The sequence below is a fragment of the Mustelus asterias genome, chromosome 2, assembly GCF_964213995.1.
Source record: "Mustelus asterias chromosome 2, sMusAst1.hap1.1, whole genome shotgun sequence".
NCBI classification, from domain to species: Eukaryota; Metazoa; Chordata; class Chondrichthyes; order Carcharhiniformes; family Triakidae; genus Mustelus; species Mustelus asterias.
The window spans coordinates 58,568,035-58,591,335 of NC_135802.1; the positions used below are offsets into that span (position 1 = coordinate 58,568,035).

General features: G+C 42.6%; 1 protein-coding gene across 3 annotated transcripts in view; it reads left to right on the plus strand.

Moving 5' to 3' along the window:
- Positions 1 to 23,301, plus strand: part of LOC144508090 (DNA-binding protein SATB1-like) — a 122,383-nt gene that overhangs the window by 38,592 nt on the left and 60,490 nt on the right. For all 3 annotated transcript variants that reach the window (XM_078235976.1, XM_078235985.1, XM_078235993.1), the window contains 2 exons: positions 13,042 to 13,251; positions 18,868 to 19,023. In XM_078235976.1, the coding sequence (XP_078092102.1) occupies positions 13,042 to 13,251; positions 18,868 to 19,023 (366 nt within the window). The remainder of the gene's footprint in view (positions 1 to 13,041; positions 13,252 to 18,867; positions 19,024 to 23,301) is intronic.

Consider the following 23,301-nt stretch of genomic DNA (forward strand, 5'->3'; position numbering starts at 1 on the left):
TGACACAAGAAAAGCCATTGCAGTGCTTGCTTTCAGCAATACTGTTGCAGGTATAATAATGGCAAAATAGCTAGCCCAATCTTTTTAATTGGTTCGCAATTCTACTCTAATTGCATATAGAGGAAATCCTCTCCCACTGAAGCTATAAATGGACAGTGAGGCTGTGCTTTTGGTTCAGTTATTGTTTGGCAGTCATACTGGCCCTGGGGTTAACCAGGTTAAATGTTCAGGCTGTCAGATAGAATTCAAAAATTTGCATTATTATAATACTTTGTTATATTCAAGCTTCTGAATGATGTACGATAGAACCAGTACACATTGGTACCAAAGACGTAGGAAGGAAGAGTGAGGAGGTCCTGAAGAGTGAGTATAGAGAGCTTGGTAGGAAGGTAAAAAGCAGGACCCCGAGGGTAGTAATCTCAGGATTGCTACCTGTGCCACGTGCCAGTGAGGGTAAGAGTAGGATGCTCGGGCAGATGAACACGTGGCTGAGGAACTGGTGTAGGGGGCAGGGTTTCAGATTTCTAGATCATTGGGACCTCTTCTGGGGCAGGTGGGACCTGTACAAGGGGTTACACCTGAACTACAAGGGGACCAATATACTTGCAGGGAGGTTTGCTAGTATTATTGGGGAGGGTTTAAACTAGATTTGCAGGGGGATGGGAAGCAGAGTGCCAGAGCAGATAGTGGAGCGGGGGTGAAAATAAATGATGTCAATAGTTCATGCAAAATCACTAATAGAAGGGTTGTGTGCGGTGGTAATAATCTTCTGAGGTGTGTCTATTTCAATGCCAGGAGTATTGTGGGGAAGGCAGACGAGCTGAGGGCGTGGATTGACACATGGAATTATGACATTATAGCCATTAGTGAAACTTGGCTACAGGAGGGGCAGGACTGGCAGCTCAATGTTCCAGGGTTCCGATGTTTCAGACGTGATAGAGGCAGGGGGATGAAGGGTGGGGGGGGGTGGCATTGCTAGTCAGAGAAAATGTTACAGCAGTGCTCAGGCAGGACAGATTAGAGGGCTTGTCTACCGAGGCCAGATGGGTGGAGCTGAGAAACAGGAAAGGTATGACCACATTAATGGGGTTGTATTATAGACCACCCAATAGTCAGCGAGAATTGGAGGAGCAAATCTGCAGAGAGATAGCAGACAACTGCAGGAAACATAAAGTTGTGATGGTAGGGGATTTTAATTTTGAACATATAGAGTGGGACTCCCATACTGTCTTTTAAAGGTCTAGATGGGTTAGAGTTTGTAAAATGTGTTCAGGAAAATTTTCTAAATCAATATATAGAGGTACCAACTAGAGAGGATGCAATATTAGATCTCCTATTAGGAAACGAGTTAGGACAAGTGACGGACGTGTGTGTAAGGGAGCACTTTGGTTCCAGTGATCATAACGCCATTAGTTTCAACTTGATCATGGATAAAGATAGATCTGGTCCTCGGGTTGAGGTTCTAAACTGGAAAAGGCCAAATTTGAAGAAATGAGAAAGGATCTAAAAAGCGTGGATTGGGACAGGCTGTTCTCTGGCAAGGATGTGATTGGTAAGTGGGAGGCCTTCAAAGGAGAAATTTTGAGAGTGCAGAGTTTGTATGTTCCTGTCAGGATTAAAGGCAAAGTGAATAAGAATAAGGAACCTTGGTTCTCGAGGGATATTGGAACTCTGATCAAGAAGAAGAGAGAGATGTATGACATGTATAGGCAACAGGGAGCAAATAAGATGCTTGAGGAGTATAAAAAGTGCAAGAAACTACTTAAGAAAGAAATCAGGAGGGCTAAAAGGAGACATGAGGTTGCTTTGGCAGACAAGGTGAAGGATAATCCTGAGAGCTTCTACAGATATATTAAGAGCAAAATGATAGTAAGGGATAAAATTGGTCCTCTTGAAGATCAGAGTGGTCGGCTATGTATGGAACCAAAAGAAATGGGGGAGATATTAAATGGGTTTTTTGCATCCGTATTTACTAAGGAAACTGGCATGGAGTCTATGGAAATAAGGCAAACAAGTAGGGAGGTCATGGAACCTATACAGATTAAAGGGGAGGAGGTGCTTGCTGTCTTGAGGCAAATCAGAGTAGATAAATCCCCAGGGCCGGACAGGGTATTCTCTCGGACCTTGAAGGAGACTAGTGTTGAAATTGCAGGGGCCCTGGCAGATATATTTAAAATGTCGATATCCACGGGTGAGGTGCCGGATGATTGGAGGATAGCTCATGTTGTTCCATTGTTTAAAAAAGGCTCAAAAAGTAATGCGGGAAATTATAAGCCGGTACGTTTGACGTCAGTAGTAGGTAAATTATTGGAAGGAGTACTAAGAGATAGGATCTACAAATATTTGGATAGACAGGGACTTATTAGGGAGAGTCAACATGGCTTTGTGCATGGTAGGTCATGTTTAACCAATCTATTAGAGTTTTTCGAGGAGGTTACCAGGAAAGCGGATGAAGGGAAGCTGTGGATGTTGTCTACATGGACTTCAGTAAGGCCTTTGACAAGGTCCCGCATGGGAGGTTAGTCAGGAAGGTTCAGTCGCTAGGTATACATGGAGAGGTAGTAAATTGGATTAGACATTGGCTCAATGGAAGAAGCCAGAGAGTGGTAGTGGAGGATTGCTTATCTGAATGGAGGCCTGTGACTAGTGGTGTGCCACAGGGATCAATGCTGGGTCCATTGTTGTTTGTCATCTATATCAATGATCTGGATGATAATGTGGTAAATTGGATCAGCAAATTTGCTGATGATACAAAGATTGGAGGTGTAGTGGACAGTGAGGAAGGTTTTCAAAGCTTGCAGAGGGATTTGAACCAGCTAGAAAAATGGGCTGAAAAATGGCAGATGGAGTTTAATGCACACAAGAGTGAGGTATTGCACTTTGGAAGGACAAACCAAGGTAGAACATACAAGGTAAATGGTAGGACACTGAAGAGTGCAGTAGAACAGAGGGATCTGGGAATACCGATACATAATTCCCTAAAAGTGGCGTCACAGGTAGATCGGGTCATAAAGAGTGCTTTTGGTACATTGGCCTTTATAAATCAAAATATTGAATGTAAGAGTTGGAATGTTATGGTGAGGTTGTATAAGACATTGGTGAGGCTGAATTTAGAGTATTGTGTGCAGTTTTGGTCACCTAATTACAGGAAGGATATTAATAATGAAAGAGTGCAGAGAAGGTTTACAAGGATGTTGCCGGGACTTGAGAAACTGAGTTACAGAGAAAGGTTGAATAGGTTAGGACTTTATTCCTTGGAGCGCAGAAGAATGAGGGGAGATTTGATAGAGGTGTATAAAATTATGATGGGTATAGATAGAGTGAATGCAAGCAGGCTTTTTCCACTGAGGCTAGGGGAGAAAATAACTAGAGGACATGGGTTAAGGGTGAGAGGGGAAAAGTTTAAAGGGAATATTAGGGGGGAGCTTCTTCACACAGAGAGTGGTGGGAGTGTGGAATGAGCTGCCAGATGAGGTGGTGAATGCGGGCTCACTTTTAACATTTACGAAAAACTTGGACAGGTACATGGATGAGAGGGGTGTGGAGGGATATGGTCCAGGTGCAGGTCAGTGGGACTAGGCAGAAAAATGGTTCGGCATAGCCAAGAAGGGCCAAAAGGCCTGTTTCTGTGCTGTAATGTCCTATGGTTCTATGGTTCAGTGAAATGTTACAGTGAACAAAGAAGCCATTCAGCCCATCGTGTCCATGCTGGCCAAAAGCGAGAAAAAGGAAATTATCCATACATTTTAATCCCTCTTTCCAGCACCTGGACTGTAACTTTGCAGGCTACAGCACTACAGTTGCAGACCCAGGTACCTTTTAAATAACTTGAACGTTTCAGTCTCAACCACCAACTTAGGCAGTGAATTCCAGATGCCCACCACCCTCTGGGCCTCTGCTGAAAACTTTTTTTTATTCGTGGGACATGGGCGTCACTGGCTGGCCATCCCTGGTTGCCCTTGAGAAGGTGGTGGTGAGCTGTCTTCTTGAATCGCTGCAGTCCATGTTCTGTGAGTTGACCCACAATGCCGTTAGGGAGGGAATTCCAGGATTTTGACCCAGTGACTGCGAAGGAACGGCGATATATTCCCAAGTCAGGATGGTGCGTGGCTTGGAGGGGAACTTGCAGATGGTGGTGTTCCCATTTATCTGCTGCCCTTGTCCTTCCAGATGGAAGTGGTCATGTGTTTGGAAGGTGCTGTCTTAGGATCTTTGGTGAATTGCTGCAGTGCATCTTGTAGATAGTGCACACTGCTGCTACTGAGCATCAGTGGTGGAGAGATTGAATGTTTGTAGATGTGGTGCCAATCAAGCGGGCTGCTTTGTCCTGGATGGTGTCAAGTCTTTTGAGTGTTGTGGAACTGCACCCATCCAAGCAAGTGGGGAGTATTGCATCACACGCCTGACTTGTGCCTTGCAGATGGTGGATAGGCTCTGGGGAGTCAGGAGGTGAGTTATTCATCGTAGTATTCCTAGCTTCTGACCTGCTCTTGTAGCCACTGTGTTTATGTGGTGAGTCCAGTTGAGTTTCTGGTCAATGGTAACCCCAAGGATGTTGACATGTTTGTTCCTCATGTCACCTCTTTTGCTAATCACTTTAAATCCATGCCCCCTGGTAATTGACCCCTCAGCGAGGGGAAACAGGTCTTTCCTGTCGACACTATTAGGCCACTCATAATTTTGTATACCTCAATCAGGTCATCCCTTAGCTTCCCCTGTTCTAAGGAAAATAGCCCTAGCTGGTCCAATCTCTCCTCATTGCTTCAGTTTCAAGCCCTGGCAACATTCTGTAAATCTCCTTTACACTCTTTCCAGAGCAATTATGTCCTTCCTGTAATATGGTGACCAAGATGGTACACAAAATTCCAGCTGTGGCCTGACCAGCATTTTATACAGTTTTATCATTACATCCCTGCTTTTGCATTCAATACTTCACCCAATAAAGAAAAGCATTCCATGTACTTTCTTGACCACTTTGTCCACCTGTCCTGCCACTTTCAAGGACCTCTGGACATGCACTCCAAGGTCTCTCACTTCTTCAACCACTCCAAATATCTTCACGTTTATTGACTATTCCTTACTTTGTTTTCCCTCCTTAAATGCATTACCTCACACCTTTCTGGATTGAATTCTATTTGCCACTTCTCTGCTCACACAGCAAAACCATTGATGTCACTCTAGAGTAGACGGCTATCCTCTTCACTGTGTGCTACACGGACAATTCCTGTGTCACCTGCAATTTTCCTAATCATGCCTCCCACATTTAAGTCTACATCATTAATATCCAACAAACAGCAAGGGTCCCAATACTGAACCCCGTGGAATACCGCTGGAAACTGTTTCCATTCACAAAACATCTATCAACCATCACCCTTTGTTTCCTGTCACTGAGCCAATTTTGGATCCAACCTGCCACTCTCCCCTGTATCCCACCAAATCTCTTTTCTGACTAGTCTGCATGTGGGACCTCATCAGATGCCTACGGAAATCCATGTAGGCAATATCCATTGCACTCCCCTGATCAATCTTCTTGTTACTCCACAAAAAATTCTATAAGTTAATAAGACGTGATCTTCTCCCAGCAAAACCATACTGACTATCCCTGATTAATCCGTGCCTTTCTAAGTGACAGTTTATCCTGTCTCAGAATTGTTTCCAATAATTTGCCTACCACTGAAGTCAGATTAACTGGCCTACAGTTTTCAGGCCTATCCCCTGTACCCTTTTTAAATAATGGTACAATGTTCATAGACCTCCAATCCTCAGGGAACTCCCTTGTTTCTAGTGAAGATTGGAAAAAAATTCTCAGAGCACCGGCAGTTTCCTACCTGGCTTTCTTCAGCAGCCCGGGATACCATCCATCTGGCCCTGGTGATTGATCCACCTTTAACAAGAATGTCTGCATCTTCAGTGAAGACAGAGGCAAAGTACTCATTGGGGACCCTGCTTGCATCTTCTGAATCAATCCACAAGTTACCATGCACATCTCTGATGGGCCCTACCTTTTCCTTAGCTATTTTCTTGCTGATGTATTAGTACATTATCTTAGGATTTTCATTGATTTTACCTGCCAATAATTTTTTGTATCTACTCTTTGCTTTCCTAATTTCCATTTGCAGTTCAGTTCTGTACTTTACACACTTCTCTAGGCTTTCTATGGTACGACCGTTTTGTGACTGCCGTAAACTTTTTTTTTGCTTTATCTTGCCCTGGATGCAGTTGGATATCAAGATGTGGAGATGCCGGTGTTGGACTGGGGTAAACACAGTAAGAAGTCTAACAACACCAGGTTAAGGTCCAACAGGTTTATTTGGTAGCAAACGCCACTGGTTTTCAGAGCATGCTGCTCCTTCGTCAGGAGACCTCCCACTCCACCTGACGAAGGAGCAGCACGCTCCGAAAGCTACTGGCGTTTGCTACCAAATAAACCTGTTGGACTTTAACCTGGTGTTGTTAGACTTCTTACTGTGCAGTTGGATAACCAGGGGGCTCCAGATTTGGTAGTACCACTCTTGTTTTCTTTGTGGGGACATGTCCACACTATGCCTGTAGAATTTTGCCTTTGAGTGCCTCCAACTGATCTGACACAGTTTTTTCTTCTTATAGCAGTGTCCAGTCCATTCTTGCCAGCTCACCTCTCAGCTTTGTAAAACTTGTCTTCCCCAATTTGGAACTTTTACTTCTGTTCTAACTTTGTCCTTTTCCAAAATGATGCCATACTCCTTTTGCTGTTAGAGATAAGTATGGCAGCATTTCTATTTCTCCCAACTGACTTTGCATTGTTCATTTCTATCCTCGAAGATCTTCAGTGATGTGACTTCTTACTGCTCCTTTTGGATTCTCATTATCAGTGATGTATATCTGAAGATAACAAGATTGATCTGCCTCCCCACCTCCATAAACACACTGATATATTGGGCAGGAACTTCTGCCCTCCCCTTTGGTGAATTTGCTGGTGGGGGGGGCATTTAATCGGGCAGCAGCTGGGAATCCTGCTACCTTCCCACCTCCAGTTCCTGATTAAGTATGAGGCAAGAAGGTGGAGCGAACCCCCACCCCCCCAACACCAAACACCCTGACGTGTTTGCTTGCGGGTTCCCGATGGATGGGGAGAAGGGGTGGTCTTTCATTCACAGCACGCAGTGTCTGAAAGGGGCCTGGCATCAAGGAGGTGTGGGGGGGAGGTGCACTTAAAGCCACGTCAGTCCCCGATTTGCTGCTGGCACTCTTCCTTTCTCCTTCGTAGTCCCCATCCACGAAGCCCGTCCTGCTATCACTCATATGTGACTGGGTCCCACATGGACCTGAGGCTTCAGGTGAGCATGGTAACGTAAGCAGCCTCCACCTCCCCGGTGGTGACGCTGAGTAAAGAAGAGCTGCCAGTCTCTTATTGGCTGGCAGATTAGGGCAGGTGGGGTTTCTGCCCCGGGGGCCCTTGATCCCCAGGGAAAGGTCTGCTGCTGGCTTCTTAAGTGGCTGAGTGGCACAAGATGCGGCAGGCCTTCCTGAAAAGAGGTGATGCAGGCCCAGTCTCCAGTCAGGGCTTCAGACCCAACCGTCACCTCCGCAAGATTCTGTCCATTGTCATCTGGTTTACTTTCTGTAACAGACTGCACTTTGCAGTAAAGAGATGGAAATGTTTTCCACTCAGCAACTATGAGGGGAATGGCTATAACATTAGAAGCTAAGCTTCTGAGGACAGTGTGACAGTGTTCATCTGAATTGTTTGGTGCATTACACATATATGGTTCATATATCAATATTTTAGAAATGTTATAACAACCAGTAAGGAGCTGGTAAGCAATTGCTTAGATGGTTAACTTGTGGTTCAGAATTATGTCAACAGCATGAGTTCAATACCCATTTTGGCTGAGGCAAACAACCACTGAAAAACTGCCTGTGGATGAAGCATAAGCAGACAATACTGAGTCAAGGACCTGCCTTTGGGCAAGGCACACCTAATATAATGAATGAATGAATAACATCTCATAGGAAAAACTTATTGCAGTTAAACAATTCACTAACAGCTTGGACAGGAATGTATCTGAAACAAAAAACACAAAATACATTACACTGTTATTAGGTGACCCCTCCCTCACTGTGTTCCACTGATTCTTGTTATAACATGTACCTTACTATAACACATTATTTGGATAGCTTCCAAGTAGTGCATTATAGCAATAGTATGCTGTACATGCTTAGTAAATTTTATCCTCCAAACAATTAGCAATTTTTCATGCTTTTGATTTTCAGATATTTTAAATTAAACCTCCTTAATGTGCATCAAAAAGTTAGTTAACAGAAACATGCTGCCGGTTACATGATGCCTGGGAGAAGCAAACTAACTGGTTGTTTGAGTCACTCCATTCTTACCCTGGTCGCTGTTGGAGGTTTTAACATCAAGCCCCATCACCCCACAATAAGAGGGTTTTAAATGTTTATAAATCCCAATTTATGAATTCAATTTCAGTTTCATTCTTGGGTAGATTGGTTGTACCAGGGGGTAGTGAAATGCCAAATAAAACTCACTTCAAACCGAAATTCATGCATCCAAAGCTGATTGAGAGACACGGAGCAATTTATCCCGAGGGTGCAATGCACAGAACTCTGTTCGTTAACATTTTGGTGTTCCTTGACTTTCCACAGAGAAGTAAATGTTCAGGGAATATCTGCTCCATCATGTTTATCTTTCAACACATGAACACTTCCCTTCTCAATTGACTCTTGTCCATATGTTCGCAGTGATGTTAGGCTTTTGTGCATTCCACCATAATAGGCACGATTAATCTAGCAACAAATAAAACAGTCCTATGTTCACTATTTGGTAAATGAGCATGAACCTTTTTAAAAAATTCCTGATGTTGATAGATCATGTTGGTGAACTTCCTGCATGTTGGAAATGTCCAAGATTGGCCTGGGATGACTTGATCTTCAATTTTAAAAGAAATGAATGGCCTCACGCTTCCCAACCTTAAACTTCAGCTATCACAATTTGCCCATTCAATTAATCGACCAATGTTTCTTGCAGCATTTTGCTCTTAACTATACTCTGTTATTAACAAACTTGGACATACAACTCACTATTCCTTCATATGTATTCCTCGAGACAGGGAACTCTGCAAAAATCCAGTCCCATGTATCCAATTTTGGATTCAGAGCCAGGCCGACTTTGGAAGGATTTAAAAGTGGTGGGCAGGTCTTGGATATAGTTGTCCTGCCCCCATTTCTGGCCGATCCTATTTTTGCTGCCAGGGCAGGATGTGAATCATATAGACGGGAAACCCAAACTCAGTCAAACCATTTGAAATTAATGCTGAATTCAACCAACTTCATTTGCAAGGGCCTTTGCCCACAGTGTGCAAGTCATAAATTTATGGAGGAGGCATAAATGTTCATGCAGGACAAATAAGGTCTGTTTATGTGTCATGATCTGAAGTTATTTAAATCCTCAGCACTTTAATGATGAAAGAAAGAGACTGCAGCTGTCAGAGTTAAAAGGTAGACATCCACTGCTGGAGTGTGTTGATTGATAGGCCATCTGATGTAGCTTAAAATAATTCAGTAGCCATCTGTTCCTGCAGTTTCAATAGATTTCATTGTTGACATTTCCCAAGGGCTGCTATTACACCTGAGCCCATTATGAATATTTGGCTGAATTTCAAAAGCTCCAAAACATTTAATTCAACAGGGAGTTTGAGTTCACTTTCTGATTGACAGTTGAAGAAACTATTAAAGAATTAGCTGTCTTTGATGTGGTTAGTGAATAGAGGTTTGTTTTTACATTGACCACTTGAAAGGATTTAACATTTTTATGTGTTTCATGATTAAAATAAAAACAGCAAACGCTGGACAAACTCAGCCAGTCTAGCAGCATCTATGCAGGTCAAAACACAGCTAATGTTTTGAGTCAAATATGATTCTTCTTTGGCACATATTAAATTTGAAACATTAACTCTGCTTCTCTCTCCACAAATGCTGCCAGACCTGCTGAGTTTTTCCAGCACTTTGTTTTTATTTCAGATCCAGCATCCGCAGCATTTTGCTTTTATTTCATGAATGAAAGGCTTTTTTCTGTACATGAAAGAGAGTTCTCTTAGGTTGTTCGAAGTTTATTATTTTGTGCATCTCCTGAGGTCTACCGTACTGGATATTGGGTAAGTATCTGTGGAGCTGATATTGGAGTATAAGATGGCATGTGGGGAATAGAGGGCATACAGGTGGCTTGGGGATATGAGGAGGTATGGGCGGGGTTGGGTGAGGAATTAGGACCAAATAACTAACAGTCTTTTACATACCTGTCCTGAAGTCTTGGAGAACCAAGACAAGACTTCTAACCAGTCTTTGGTTCTGTAAGTAACCATTCTATTATCCCATCCTCTTTGTGTTTGTTTATCTCTCCTTTCTCCAGTCAATTCCTTTATTTTCTCAAAGAGTGTCCGTTCTTCCCTTTTCCATACTTCTTCCAAATCTCTGCAATGCTCTCTCCAGCAGCCCTCTCTTCCAGGGTCGGACCATCTTCTTAGAGAATGGTTACTACCACAAAGTCAGGGCGGAATTCTCCAGGGTCACTCCCCCATTGGGTTTTCCTGAGGTGACTCGCCATCGGCCGCTGGCAGGATCTTCCAATCCCACCTAAGTCAATGGTGATTTACACGCCGCCATCAAGGAACCAGCGGTTGGAGTTGATTTTGGTGGGAAGGGCTGGAGAATTTCACCTTTGGAGTTGGAATAGCATTGGCAAAGAATGCATTCTCCAAACACACAGAATTGCTCAGCATAGGAATAAATTGCAATCTTATGAAATTAATTATCAAGACTGTGGCTTGGAGAGTCTTGTTGTACAAGGCTGAAATGTGGACCTTGAGAAAAGTGAATGTCCAAGTACAGAAAGTTGTGAAGTGTGGTACTGGAGAAGGGTGGAGGAGGTCAATGGGCGAGCACACAAGAACGAAGGGAAAGTTCTTAGGAGAGTGGAGGAAGAAGGATAGTCCTGAATATCATCAAGAAAAGACAACAAGGTTGGATTGGCCATATTCTAAGGCATAAGAACTTAATGAAGGAGGTGATTGAATGAAAATTAGAGGGATGTAGACCAAGAGGGGGGAAAGTGAATTATAATGTTAGACAACTTGAATTTGAAAATGGGAGGCTTCTACGAGCAACTGAAGAGGAAAGCACAAGACGGCAAGGCATGGAGAGTGAGCAGAGAGCCTGCCTTTAGGCAGATCACTCCAAAATCTGGATTATTTTGGTAATTAAATACCGTGCTAGATTATCTGAATTATACGTTGACTATTGAGCTAATTAAATGCACTATCAGTATTTTGCACACCGATTTATTGATGCCTAGTGTCGAACTAAAGACTAACCAGTTGGGATTACGTATTCCAATCAGCGCATACTTTCATTTTCAAGCTAATAAACACAATTAAAAACACATTTTAATTTGGTATGGCAATATTATTGTAAGTTATCTGTAGAATAGGGTCTAAAAAAACCAAATTGAGTGTGTCAGCACTATATCATTCCATACCCGGACTGCTGGCTTCCTGACAAGTAGACTAACCAATTCCAAATTGCAAGAAAATCGATTGGCACAACCCCCTATGAAGGATTATCCGGCATAGGGTAAAGTGTTAGTATCTCTTCTCTTCAGCACTGCTTGGGCAGCTATTTAAATCCACAGCGGAGTAAAACAATTATCCAACGTTTAAATTTGCGTAGTTGGTTTCATCACAGTATTTTTTTTTCTTTCATTTAAATTTGATTGCAGCTGTCTCTTTACTGGGAACCTGACTTGTAAATCAGTCAGAGTACACAAAGAAATCGCTACTGATTCGCTTTCAAATTTATGAAATTGACAAGGCATCAAATGGACATGGATTGTATTTTGAATAACTTGGGGGTGTTACTCCAAATTCTGTGCTTCACCCTCTCCTGTTATTGTGAATCTGATAACGGTCATGCGTACAGCTGCAACCATCCATAAAGTGGTTAAAAGCACGGTGGCTGTTCCAAAGTGAACATTAAAGGTAGTCAGCCATTTTATGCACAGTCAGGTCTGTAGGGAACAAATTTTTTTTTTGCAGATTCAGTACTCTATGGTTTATTTGGCATCTGCTTAGGAGTCACTGAAGTGTATTCTAACACTAGCTTGGCATCATTTTGCAACAATATGTTACCTGTGCATGAATAAAGTTGACGCATTTATAGAAGTATGAATTATACAAATATTCCTTTTAGAAAGAAAGCTTAAAAAAAATCTTTTTATGTTGATGATACCTGAGCAACTAACTTGTGTAGCATCAAAAGCTGATGTTTACAACTATCTATATATATTTACCCAGTAGAAGTTATATCCATTTTCATGTGCAGGTATTTTTCAAGCATCTGTTAACAGATGGTAATGAAATGCACGTTAACGTTTACATAGTGACTGCTCCATACTCATCAGGTCTATGCAGTTTTGACTTCTTTCATACACATTGTTCCGAAGCGTGGGTAAAGAGTTGATTTTATTCTTGTTTTTTTCCCCAAATTTTCTTATAGGCATATATTGCAATTTTTAATTGCTTTTTTTGAAGTAACTCGACTGTTCCAAAATTGTCATTCTTCCTTTAACAATGTACTAAGAGTTCAACTTAAGGAAAAACTGTAGCTGCTCACTGTAACACTCCTGCGATTGTATAGTCTGCAAGATTGTTCACTCACTATTTCTGTAATATCTTTTCTATTTAGCCATCAACAATTGCGCAATTGTAGATTTGCATCTGTATGCCTTAAAAAAATCTATGTAGTGATCTCCTACATTCTGGTTTATATCATGAATGTCAGTGTACTACTAGGGAAGACAGTTATAAAATTAGGGTTACAATCGAGTCTTTCTTTCAAAGAACCTAATTGAGCATTAATGTATTCTTACTGCCATTGAAGGTTCTCTTTGAAACTCCAGCACAGCAGTGAGAGAATAATTAGCAGTCCATGGTCAAGTCCAGTTCACAAAAGTACTACTATGTTGTTTCTACTTCTTCTTTTGCGCAGGGTTTATTGTCTGAAATTCTCAGAAAAGAAGAGGACCCAAAGACTGCCTCGCAGTCTTTATTGGTCAACCTGAGGGCAATGCAGAATTTTCTAAACCTGCCAGAAGCAGAAAGGGACCGTATTTACCAGGATGAAAGGGAGAGAAGCCTCAATGCAGCCTCAGGGATTGGAACGACACCTTTGATAAGTTCTCCTAACCGTACCCAACAGGTAATCATTCAATAAAAATATCCAATCTTGTGTTTTTCCTGCAGCTGGTCCTGAAATTCAGCTTATCATGTTTTTCCTTCAAGAAAACTTTTTCTTCTGGGTATCGCGTTATGAAATTAATTCTTTGGCATAGTACGTTGTTCAAATTATTCAATTTTATAATCTTGAACAAATTGAGCTTTTCAAAATAATTATTTATGCTGATGCTATCTGTGACAGAATGGAACACTGCTTGATTTGAAGACAATAAAAGGAAAATGCTCAAAAGACTGAAGTATCGCACTGGCTTTTTGTATCAGGAAATTGTGGATATATTTTCTGATACCTTGCTCCCAGTGGAGAGGTTTGTTTGACCAGAGAACAAATTAGTGCAATGGGTGTGGAGGTCAGCGTGCCTCATTTGCAAAGTTTTCAATTGTTTTGGTTGTTGATTTCAATGGCCGGTTAACCAGGAATGGTGTCAAATCAGGTGTAGTCACCTCCATGCCTGAATCTCCAATACGTGCTCTCACTGAGAAAGTCTCCGTACAGGAGGGGGAGCCTCGTAAGATTTACTCTTTTGTGATTTTTGGGGAACTGATTTAAAATACAGTTCTTTTACTTCTAAACCAAACATTCATAGAACAAAGATTTATTTTATCTGCTGACCATGAGACCCTTAAGTGAAATTCATTTGAATAGTCGCAACCCAGTTAATCGTTAAGGGCGGATCTTTGTCATATGACCACCCACAATTTGGTGCAGTTGACACCCAGGCTTTACCTCACAACGTGGCAATGTGTTAAGATAAGTAGGGTAATGGCTCTCTTAAAATAGTAGAAATTGGAAATTCATAAAAACAGATTAAACATTGTATACTAATATTTGCACAGTGTAATTTCAAGCCCTGAAGGGGACAAATTCATTCAGAGGGAAAATGGGGCAAAGTCACAGTGCTGCGATTGGGAATCTGAGGTTGGGTGTAGACTGCGATGGGGCAAAGTAAAAGGATTTTTACTCTGCATCTGGTCACACTGCACTTGAGTTCTGGGTACCTTAAGAGGGAGTGTGCTCGACTTTGCAGCACTAATACCCACGACCAACACAGAATTTTATTTTATTTGACATGCATTTTGTAATATTTTTGAATCATTTGAAAAATTCACTCTCTAACATGTGCAATGAAAGCAATTCTAAATTGTCAACATCAGTCACATTGTTATTTATGCTTAAGCAACCGTCCATATATAATGAAATGGTTTTGGGGTCAAAAATTAGTGATATATAAAGATTGCCAAATTGCATTGATTGAAAGATATTCGCCGAAAACCTCCGTCCTCGCCCGTGGCTGGGATTCCCGGTGCCACTGAAAGTGAATAGAGTTTTGGCTGAGCGCCAAATTTTCTGTTCTTGTTGGCAGTGGTGGCAGGGCGAACGGATTCGGAGAATCCCACCATTATCAGGAAGATGGAACCCATGTAGGTTTTTGAGGAAGGAATTAAAAGTTGTCAAAATTTGTTTTTTACGATTGTGTTAAATGGTAGTGTAAATAGTTTACTGAGTTTATTCAGTGAACAGTTGAGTCATACAGAGCAGTGGTCTCAAATTTGGTCCCTTATCTGTGCTGTAGTGATCAGTGCAGGAGCCTCGAACTATTCACAATCTATATTAATGACTTGGAGAAAGGGACAGATTATCTTGGATTTCCAAAAGGCATTTGATAAGAATCCACGTAAAAAGGTTACTACACAACATCAGAGCCCATGGTGTTGGTGGTGATATATTAGCATGGATAGAAGATTGGCTAACAGAAATTTGAGATAATTGGGTAATTTTCCAGTTAACAAACTATAAGTAGCGGAGTGCTGCAGGGATCAGTGTTCGTGTCTCAATGATTATCGATCTATATTAACGATCAAATGAAAGGGTAACCAAATTTGCTGATGAGACAAAGATGGCTGGGAAAACAAGTTGAGAGGAGGATACAACGAGTCTACAAAGAGATATATGTGTAGGTTAATTGGGCAGACAAGACATTGACAGATAGAGTAAAATGTGGGAAACTATGAGGTAGCCAATTGGATACAAAATTGGCTTGATGACAGAAGACAGGGTGGTTGCAGAGGGTTGTTTTTCAAACTGGAGGCCTATGACCAGCGAGTTGCCTCAGGGATCGATGCTGGGTCCACTGTTATTTGTCATTGATATTAATGATTGGATGATAATTTAGGAGGCATGGTTAGTAATTTGCAGATGACACCGAGATTTGTGGCATAGTGGACAGTGAAGAAGGTTATCTAGAATTGCAACGGAATCTTGAATAATTAGGCCAGTGGGCTGATGAATGGCAGATGGAATTTAATTTAGATGAATGCGAGGTGATGCATTTTGGTAGATTGAACCAGGGCAGGACTTACTCAGTTAATTGTAGGGCATTGGGGAGAGTTATAGAACAAAGAGATCTAGGGTAACGGGTTCATAGCTCCTTGAAAGTTGAGTCACAGGTGGACAGGGTGGTGAAGAAGGCATTCGGCATGCTTGGTTTCATTGGCCAGAACATTGATACAGGAGTTGGGACATCTTGCTGAAGTTGTACAAGACATTTGTAAGGACATTTTGAATACTGTGTACAGCTCTGGTCACTATTATAGAAAGGATATTATTAAACTAGAAAGAGTGCAGAAAAGATTTACTAGGATGCTACCGGAACTTGATGGTTTGAGTTGTAAGGAGAGGCTGGATAGACTGGGACTTTTTTTCTCTAGAGCGTAGGAGGCTTAGGGATGATCTTATAGAGGTCTATAAAATAATGAGGGGTACAGATCAGCTAGATTGTCAATATCTGTTCCCAAAGGTAGGGGTGTCTAAAATTAGAGGGCATAGCTTTACGGTGAGAGGGGATAGATACAAAAGTGTCCAGAGGGGCAATTGTTTCACACAGAGGGTGGTGAGTGTCTGGATCGAGCTGCCAGAGATAGTCGGAGAGGCGGGTACAATTTTATTTTTTAAAAAGCGTCTAGACAGTTACGTGGGTAAGATTGGTAGAGAAGGATTTGACCAAATGCGGGCAATTGGGACTAGCTTAATGGTAAAAACTGGACAGCATAGGCAAGTTGGGCCGAAGGGCCTGTTTCCATGCTTTAAACCTCTATGATTCAATGAATAGAAAAGCTAGAATGATGAGCGAGATTCTCTTAGAATCGTCGAATCCCTACAGTGCAGAAGGAAGCCATTCGGCCCATCGAGTCTGCACCGACCACAATCCCACCCAGCCCCTACCCCGGAGCCACACCTATTTACCCTGCTAGTCCCCCTGACACTAAGTGGCAATTTAGCATGGCCAATCAACCTGACCCACACATCTTTGGGCTGTGGGAGGAAACCGGAGCACCCGGAGGAAACCCATGCAGACACAGGGAGAATGTGCAAACTCCACACAGACAGTGACCCAAGCCGGGAATTGAACCCGGGTCCCTGGGGCTGTGAAGCAGCAGTGCTAACCACTGTGCCACCATTCTCTGGCCTTCCCTCAGCACTTCTCTTGGTGGTTGGAGTGGGCGGGGGGGAGGGGTGGGCAGGCGGTGGAGATGTTGGTGGCAGGATCCTCTGGCACCATTGCTGTTGATGTGAATTCCCACTGAAGCCACCCCACATGCCTGAAAACCCACAATGGGGTGTTCATTGCTGGCAGGACCAGAAAATCCCGCCAGTGTGCACAGCCAGAAATTTCTGGCCATTATTCAAAAGGAGAAAGACTGCAGAATACTGCAGTACAGACAGACCGGGGTGTCCTTGTACATGAATCACAAATAAATAGAGTGCAGGTACAGCAAGTAATTAGGAAGGCAAATGGAATGTAAGCCTTTGTTACAAGGGGGATAAAGTATAAAAAAGAGAATTCTTGCTACAATTGTGCATGGCGTGGAGAGACCAGGCCTTGAGTACTGTGTACAACTTTGGTCTCCTTGCTTAAGGAGCAAGATCCTTGCATTGAAAGGAGTTCAGTGAAGGTTCATTAGACTGACTCCTGGGAGGAAGGGGTTGTCTTATGAGGAAAGGTTGAGGTTAGAAGGCTGAGAGGAGATCGCATTGAAGCAAATAAGATTCTGAGGGGGTTTGAAAGAGCAGATGCTTCCTTTCTGAAGGGAATCTAGAACTGGGGACACATTTACAAATATGGAATCTTCAAGTTAAAATGGAGACGAGGATGGATCTCTTTGCAACGGGAGTTGTTAATCTTTGGAATTCTCTTCCACCGAAAGCAGTAGAAGTTTGGTCATTGAATATATTTAAGCTGAGTTAGACAGATTTTTGATTGAGGAGGGGTTAAAGAGGAGTAGACAGAAAAGTAGAGTTAAGGTCACAATCAGCACAGCCAAGATCTTATCAAATGGCAAAGCAGCCTCAATGGGCTGAATGACCTATTCCTGCTGTTACTCTTTATGATCTTATGATTACTCAGCTGATCTTAACTGGAATCATGGTGGGAGTGTTGGAGTTGATATCATTGCCCTCTATCAAGCAGGGGAAAATAATCCTGAGTTCCTGTTCCTGAATCCTTGAACTCATCAATCTCTGCTAGAGGTATGCAGATGTGACCATTAGATGAGGACAGTTCCACCTGGTCAAGTTACCTGCTAGTTCCCACTCTCAAGGTTTCTACATAAATGTGCACTTGAACCAAGTTTTCTGAGGATGGCACACCCAGAGAGTCCAAGACTCATTACCTTCAGGGGAAAAAGACGAGAACACAATTGCCAATCGGGGGAAAAGTAATAGGAAAGATTATTGTTGAACTAACACCTGATGGACTCCTTTTAATTGCTGCTCAAAGTATGCAGTTAACTGTGATTATTTCTTCAGCCCCCCGCGCCCCCAGGGTTTGTTTCACGGGTGAGACTTAATGGAAGAGAAGAAGAAAGATTTTTGATTTTTGATATTCTTGTTAAAATGCTCTCCATTCTTGCATCAGTGATCCGGAACCTTTCTATTTTCATTAAGATATCTTACTTTGTTTTTAAATGATGCCTGATGTATTGTTTTCAGCAGAACCTCCCACTCAATTTTACAAAGAACAGATTTTGATCCATTACTTTGTCTAAATCTTATAATTATTAATTGGAAGAAATGCGCTGTCCAATTGTTACCTTTCAAAGCATTACTTTATAACTTCAGTGGTGATAATGCCAACACTTGAGCAGCAATGCACCGTGAGAATTTCAGACAACAAATACATTTCAGCAAGGTGACATATATGAATGCAAAATATCCTTTTTATTCTGTGGGAGTGAATTAAGTTCCACTGCACAGCAAACTGATCATTCATGCCAGTGAAATACAGGAAATATAATGGACACACAAATTATTTTCTGATGATTGACATATCATTTTGAAATGTATTTAAAGGTTCAGTGAGATTCCAGGGGTCATTCTCTCCCGCAAACTTTAGGAAAAAAATCACTAGCAATGCTTGTTCCAGCTAACCATCATAACTCACTCAAGCTTGTACTTCTTATAACTTATGAGTATTTTTGCATTAGTGAAAGAACCCCTGTAACATATTATCACAGGGTGATATGCCTTTGTATTTATATTTTCTTATAGTACATTATTAACTCAGATTAAACCTTTATCTAGGTCAAAACGTCCTCCATTACAACTGAATGGAATGGTAAATCGGAAGGCTGTGCACTTAATATTAATGCTTCCATTTACGATGAGATTCAGCAGGAAATGAAGAGGGCCAAAGTGTCCCAAGCATTATTTGCTAAGGTTGCAGCAACAAAGAGCCAGGTAAGGACGAGGCGCAGTCTGCTTGTGTGCATAGAAGATTTATGATATGCCTCGGCTAATGGATCATCATGCACAGCCTACACTGTATTGTCATTTATATTGTAAAAAGAAAAGGTTGCTTCATAGAAAATGTTCGATTATAGAGGATATGGAAAGCAGTGGTGAACCAAGTAGTTTTGCTTCATTTATGGATGCCAACCGTTCATCAAAATACATTTTAGTATAGCTTAACTTTAATGTTTCATAGGGTTAATTTTCTTTCTACCATTTTGATCATTGAGATTGCCACTTGCAATGTTAGAGCACATATATTAATGGTTTTGTATGACATTCTCCTGGTTATTTTAATGAAGGAGAACTGAAGATCACACTTGCATAAGAGAAGGTGGGGTAGTTTGGTTCAGAGATTCTGCCATGATTTTCTTTAATTGGCTCTATGATTGGTTAATAATGATGAGAAAAGTCGGATTGTGTTCCTGTTTCTCTTTAATTGGAGTACATCCACCTGACCATCCATCTAGTTGGCAACAAAACTGACTTGAGGATACCCAGTTACTTTGAACAAACCTTATCCTTGGGATTCAGAGCTGAGAGTTTGTGGTAGAGTGTCAAGTGACCAAGAATCACTGCTGCAGCCCTTGCATCTTTCTTCTGTATTTTATGTTCTTGTAGGTGGACTTTCAGTGCATGAAAGTGTTAGTTTGGCTCAGTTGGTGGTACTGAGGCCTCTCGGTTAGAGTTTGAGCATGTGTTTAAAATTGACACACACCGTTTTGAAGGACTGTTGCATTGTGGGGCTGCTGTCTTCTGGATGCCAAGTTTATTCGAAAGACTGTCTACCTATTGAGATGGATGTAAAAGTGGAAGAAGTGGAGGACACTGTCCTGGATATTTTTTCTCTTTCAGCCAACCCCACCAAAAACGGGTTAACCTGAGTTATCTCATTTTGCTGTTTATAGAATCTACATAAGAACATTAGGAATTAGGGGCAGAAGTAGGCAAATTCAGCCCTTCGAGTTTACTCCACCATTCAATCAGATCATGGCTGATCTCTCCCTGATCTCACATCCACTTCCCCACCTGTTCCCCATATCTTTCTTTCCCTTTTTTTATTAGAAATATGTCTATCTCCCTCTTAAAACCATTCAATGATTCAGACTCCACCGCACTATCGGGCAGCGAGTTCTACAAATTCACCATCCTCTGCGGGAAGTAGTTCTCCTCATTTCAGTTTTAAATCTACTGCTTCGCATCCTATACCTGTGACCTCTTGTTCGAGATTGCCCCATAAGAAGAAACACTTGGTCTACATTTACTTTATCAATCCCTTTTAAAATTTTATATGCCTCAATCAGAACCTCTCTCACCCTTCTAAACTCCAGCGAGTACAAGCCCAAACTATTTAATCTCTCCTCATACATCAACCCCTTCATCCCCGGAATCAATCTGGTGAACCTTCTCTGAACTGCCTCCAATGCCACCACATCCTTCCTCAAATAAGGAGACCAAAACTGGACACAATACTCCAGATGTGGTCTCATCAACTCCCTACACAATTGCAACAACGCTACTCTACTTTTATACTCCAGTCCCTTTGCAATAAATGCCAACATCCTATTTGCCTTTTTTATTATGATCTGCCTGTATGACGACAGTGACAGTGGTTAAAAGTAACTTATTTGGATGTAAAGTGCTTTGGAACATGCTTTGGACATGACAGAGTTCTATATAAATGCAAGTTCTATCAAAGCTTTTACTCACCATAAGTAGATAAGAAACAAAAAAAAAGTCAAACCATCTTGACATTTTCTTTAACATATTCAGCATGTGTTGCTTCTTATTCTTGTTCTGTTTCAATACACAGCTGAAAGCACACAGTTTTACATCTTCTTCATTTTTTGATTTGCGTTTATTTATACTGAAGTATATATGAAGACGCAATCACAAAGTAGCATTAATTATAATTTAAGCTACCAAACTAGGCGCTGCCCAAACAGCAGGATTGGTTATGGGTTGGAAACCTCAATCGTGAAGGAGTGGACATTGCCAAGGCTCTTTTCCGAAGCCACAGCATTAACATCCCGTCTCAAGGTTCCCCAACTAATTAGGGAGGGCGGGTGCTCATTTTGTCAAAGGAAGGATTGTGAATTAGCAGGTTGCAAGGGTTCACTAGCATTTGGATTTTGAGACAGCAGCAACCATAGGATGGAAAGACGTCCTGAGAAAGCTGTCATCTGGGTGTCTCACTTCTACCTGGAGGTTCTGCTGTGAGATCTGAGGGGCTGCAGCAAGGTGAGCTTTCCCAAGGATGGGCGGAGGAGGCCAGCCTCTCAAACCAATCAGGCATGGATGGAAGTGACGGAAGAAGTCACCAGCAGAAATGTGGTCCCTCCAATGTATTAACAGGATCCAGGATTTCAGGAGGGAATGGCAGGTGAGTGGCATAATACAATTAGAGCCCCACACTTGACTCTTCCAGCATTCTCCTGCACAGCACTTCCCAGGACAACACACTTTGCAGCCCCACTCGTTCATCTCTCTGCAGACACCTTCTTATATCACCATCTGAACAACCAACACATCCTCCTCTGAACAACTAACACTCTCACTTGCCTTCATCTCATTGCCCTATTGCATCCATGCCTCACAGCTCTCTACAAATGTTGTCCTTCTATGTTGTCCTCACAAACTAATCCTCCCACCCACCTGCTTTCTCTCCATGCAGGAAAAGAGAGCATACAACTTGGTGAGTGGTACAGACCATGTTTAAGGGTCAGGAGGTTGTTGGGGAGAGGGTGGCCCTCCAGTAACAGGCACCTTAATCAGCCACTACCAATGTCAATGTGAACCTACCCGCCCATTAAGAAGGATGCCTTGTTCCAGAAGGTTTCAGATGTCAACAACAACTGCCTTGAACCTCATTAGTGAGGTTTGGTATGTGATCATCCCCCTCCCAGAATGTTTCCACCTCCCCAGCGGCATGTCACATGGGCGCAAATCATTACTGGTCCCTTGAAGTGTGGTCCAGGTACCATGGATTGCGAGGATGCGCAAGAAGGTTTAGCATTAACCTCCAAGGTGTAAAAGGGTAAGACAGTTGCTGCCATGGTGCGGGGTGGGGTGGGGAGCCTTCAATGGTGTAGGCACTTGTGAGGGCTTGGTGGGGCCTGAGGTCCACAAGTTGGGGCCCAATGCTGGGTTATCATAGAAACCCGACAGTGCAGAAAGAGGCCATTTGGCCCATCGAGTCTGCACCAACCACAATCCCACCCAGGCCCTACCTCCTATATCCCTACATATTTACCCACAAATCCCTCTAACCTACGCATCTCAGGATACTAAGGGGCAATTTTAGCACGGCCAATCAACCTAACCCGCACATCTTTGGACTGTGGGAGGAAACTGGAGCACCCGGAGGAAACCCACACAGACACGAGGAGAATGTGCAAACTCCACACACAGTGACCCAAGCCGGGAATCGAACCCAGGTCCCTGGTGCTGTGAAGCAGCAGTGCTAACCACTGTGCTACTGTGCCACCCGGGGATGAAGGGGAGGAAGGTTGGGGCTCGTGTGGCGAATATTCACACTGGCTGCTAAGAGGCTCTGTGGTTTACTTTTGACATTCCATCCCAGGCCCCACTTACGGTTACAAACACCAGGTATGGCAGCTGTTGCCTCAATCAAGGGAGTTTGTCAGCACAGCTCTTCACACTGCATAAACTCTGAAGTGCTTCCGACAATAAGCACCGTAATGTCTAATCACATGGAAGTCAGGAAAGTTCTTTCTTCCATCTGAACTGCACGCCATTCCTGGAGGCTAGTTTGCACCAGACGTCCAGGTGGCTACACCCAGAAATCATACTGCAAGTGTTCCCCAATGAGGGCCTTCTCACAGCCACCCTGATTGTCTACATGAGTGCCACAGTGTTCAGCCCAAGCTGCCAATGGTCAGGGGTTCAGGGGTCTGTATCTGGGCGGGAGGGACTCCCACAATGAGGGTTCAGTGAGTGATGAGGCTGCCATTCCAGGATGTCTGTCACCTCGAGTCTCCATGACTCTCATTATTGGGATTACTTGGGAGGCTGGTAAGAGATTCTGAGCACAGATGGGCAGATAAAAGCCCTGTGGGAAACAGGATAAAGAGGGAGGAATTGCAGTTTTGAGATGCAATATTTGTCAATGCTGATTATTTACAGTGCCAATTACCCTATCCCAAATATGGTGCCTGCCTTCACCTGTGCCCTCTCGGTGCTCCTAAATCTTCTTAATCTTGCGTG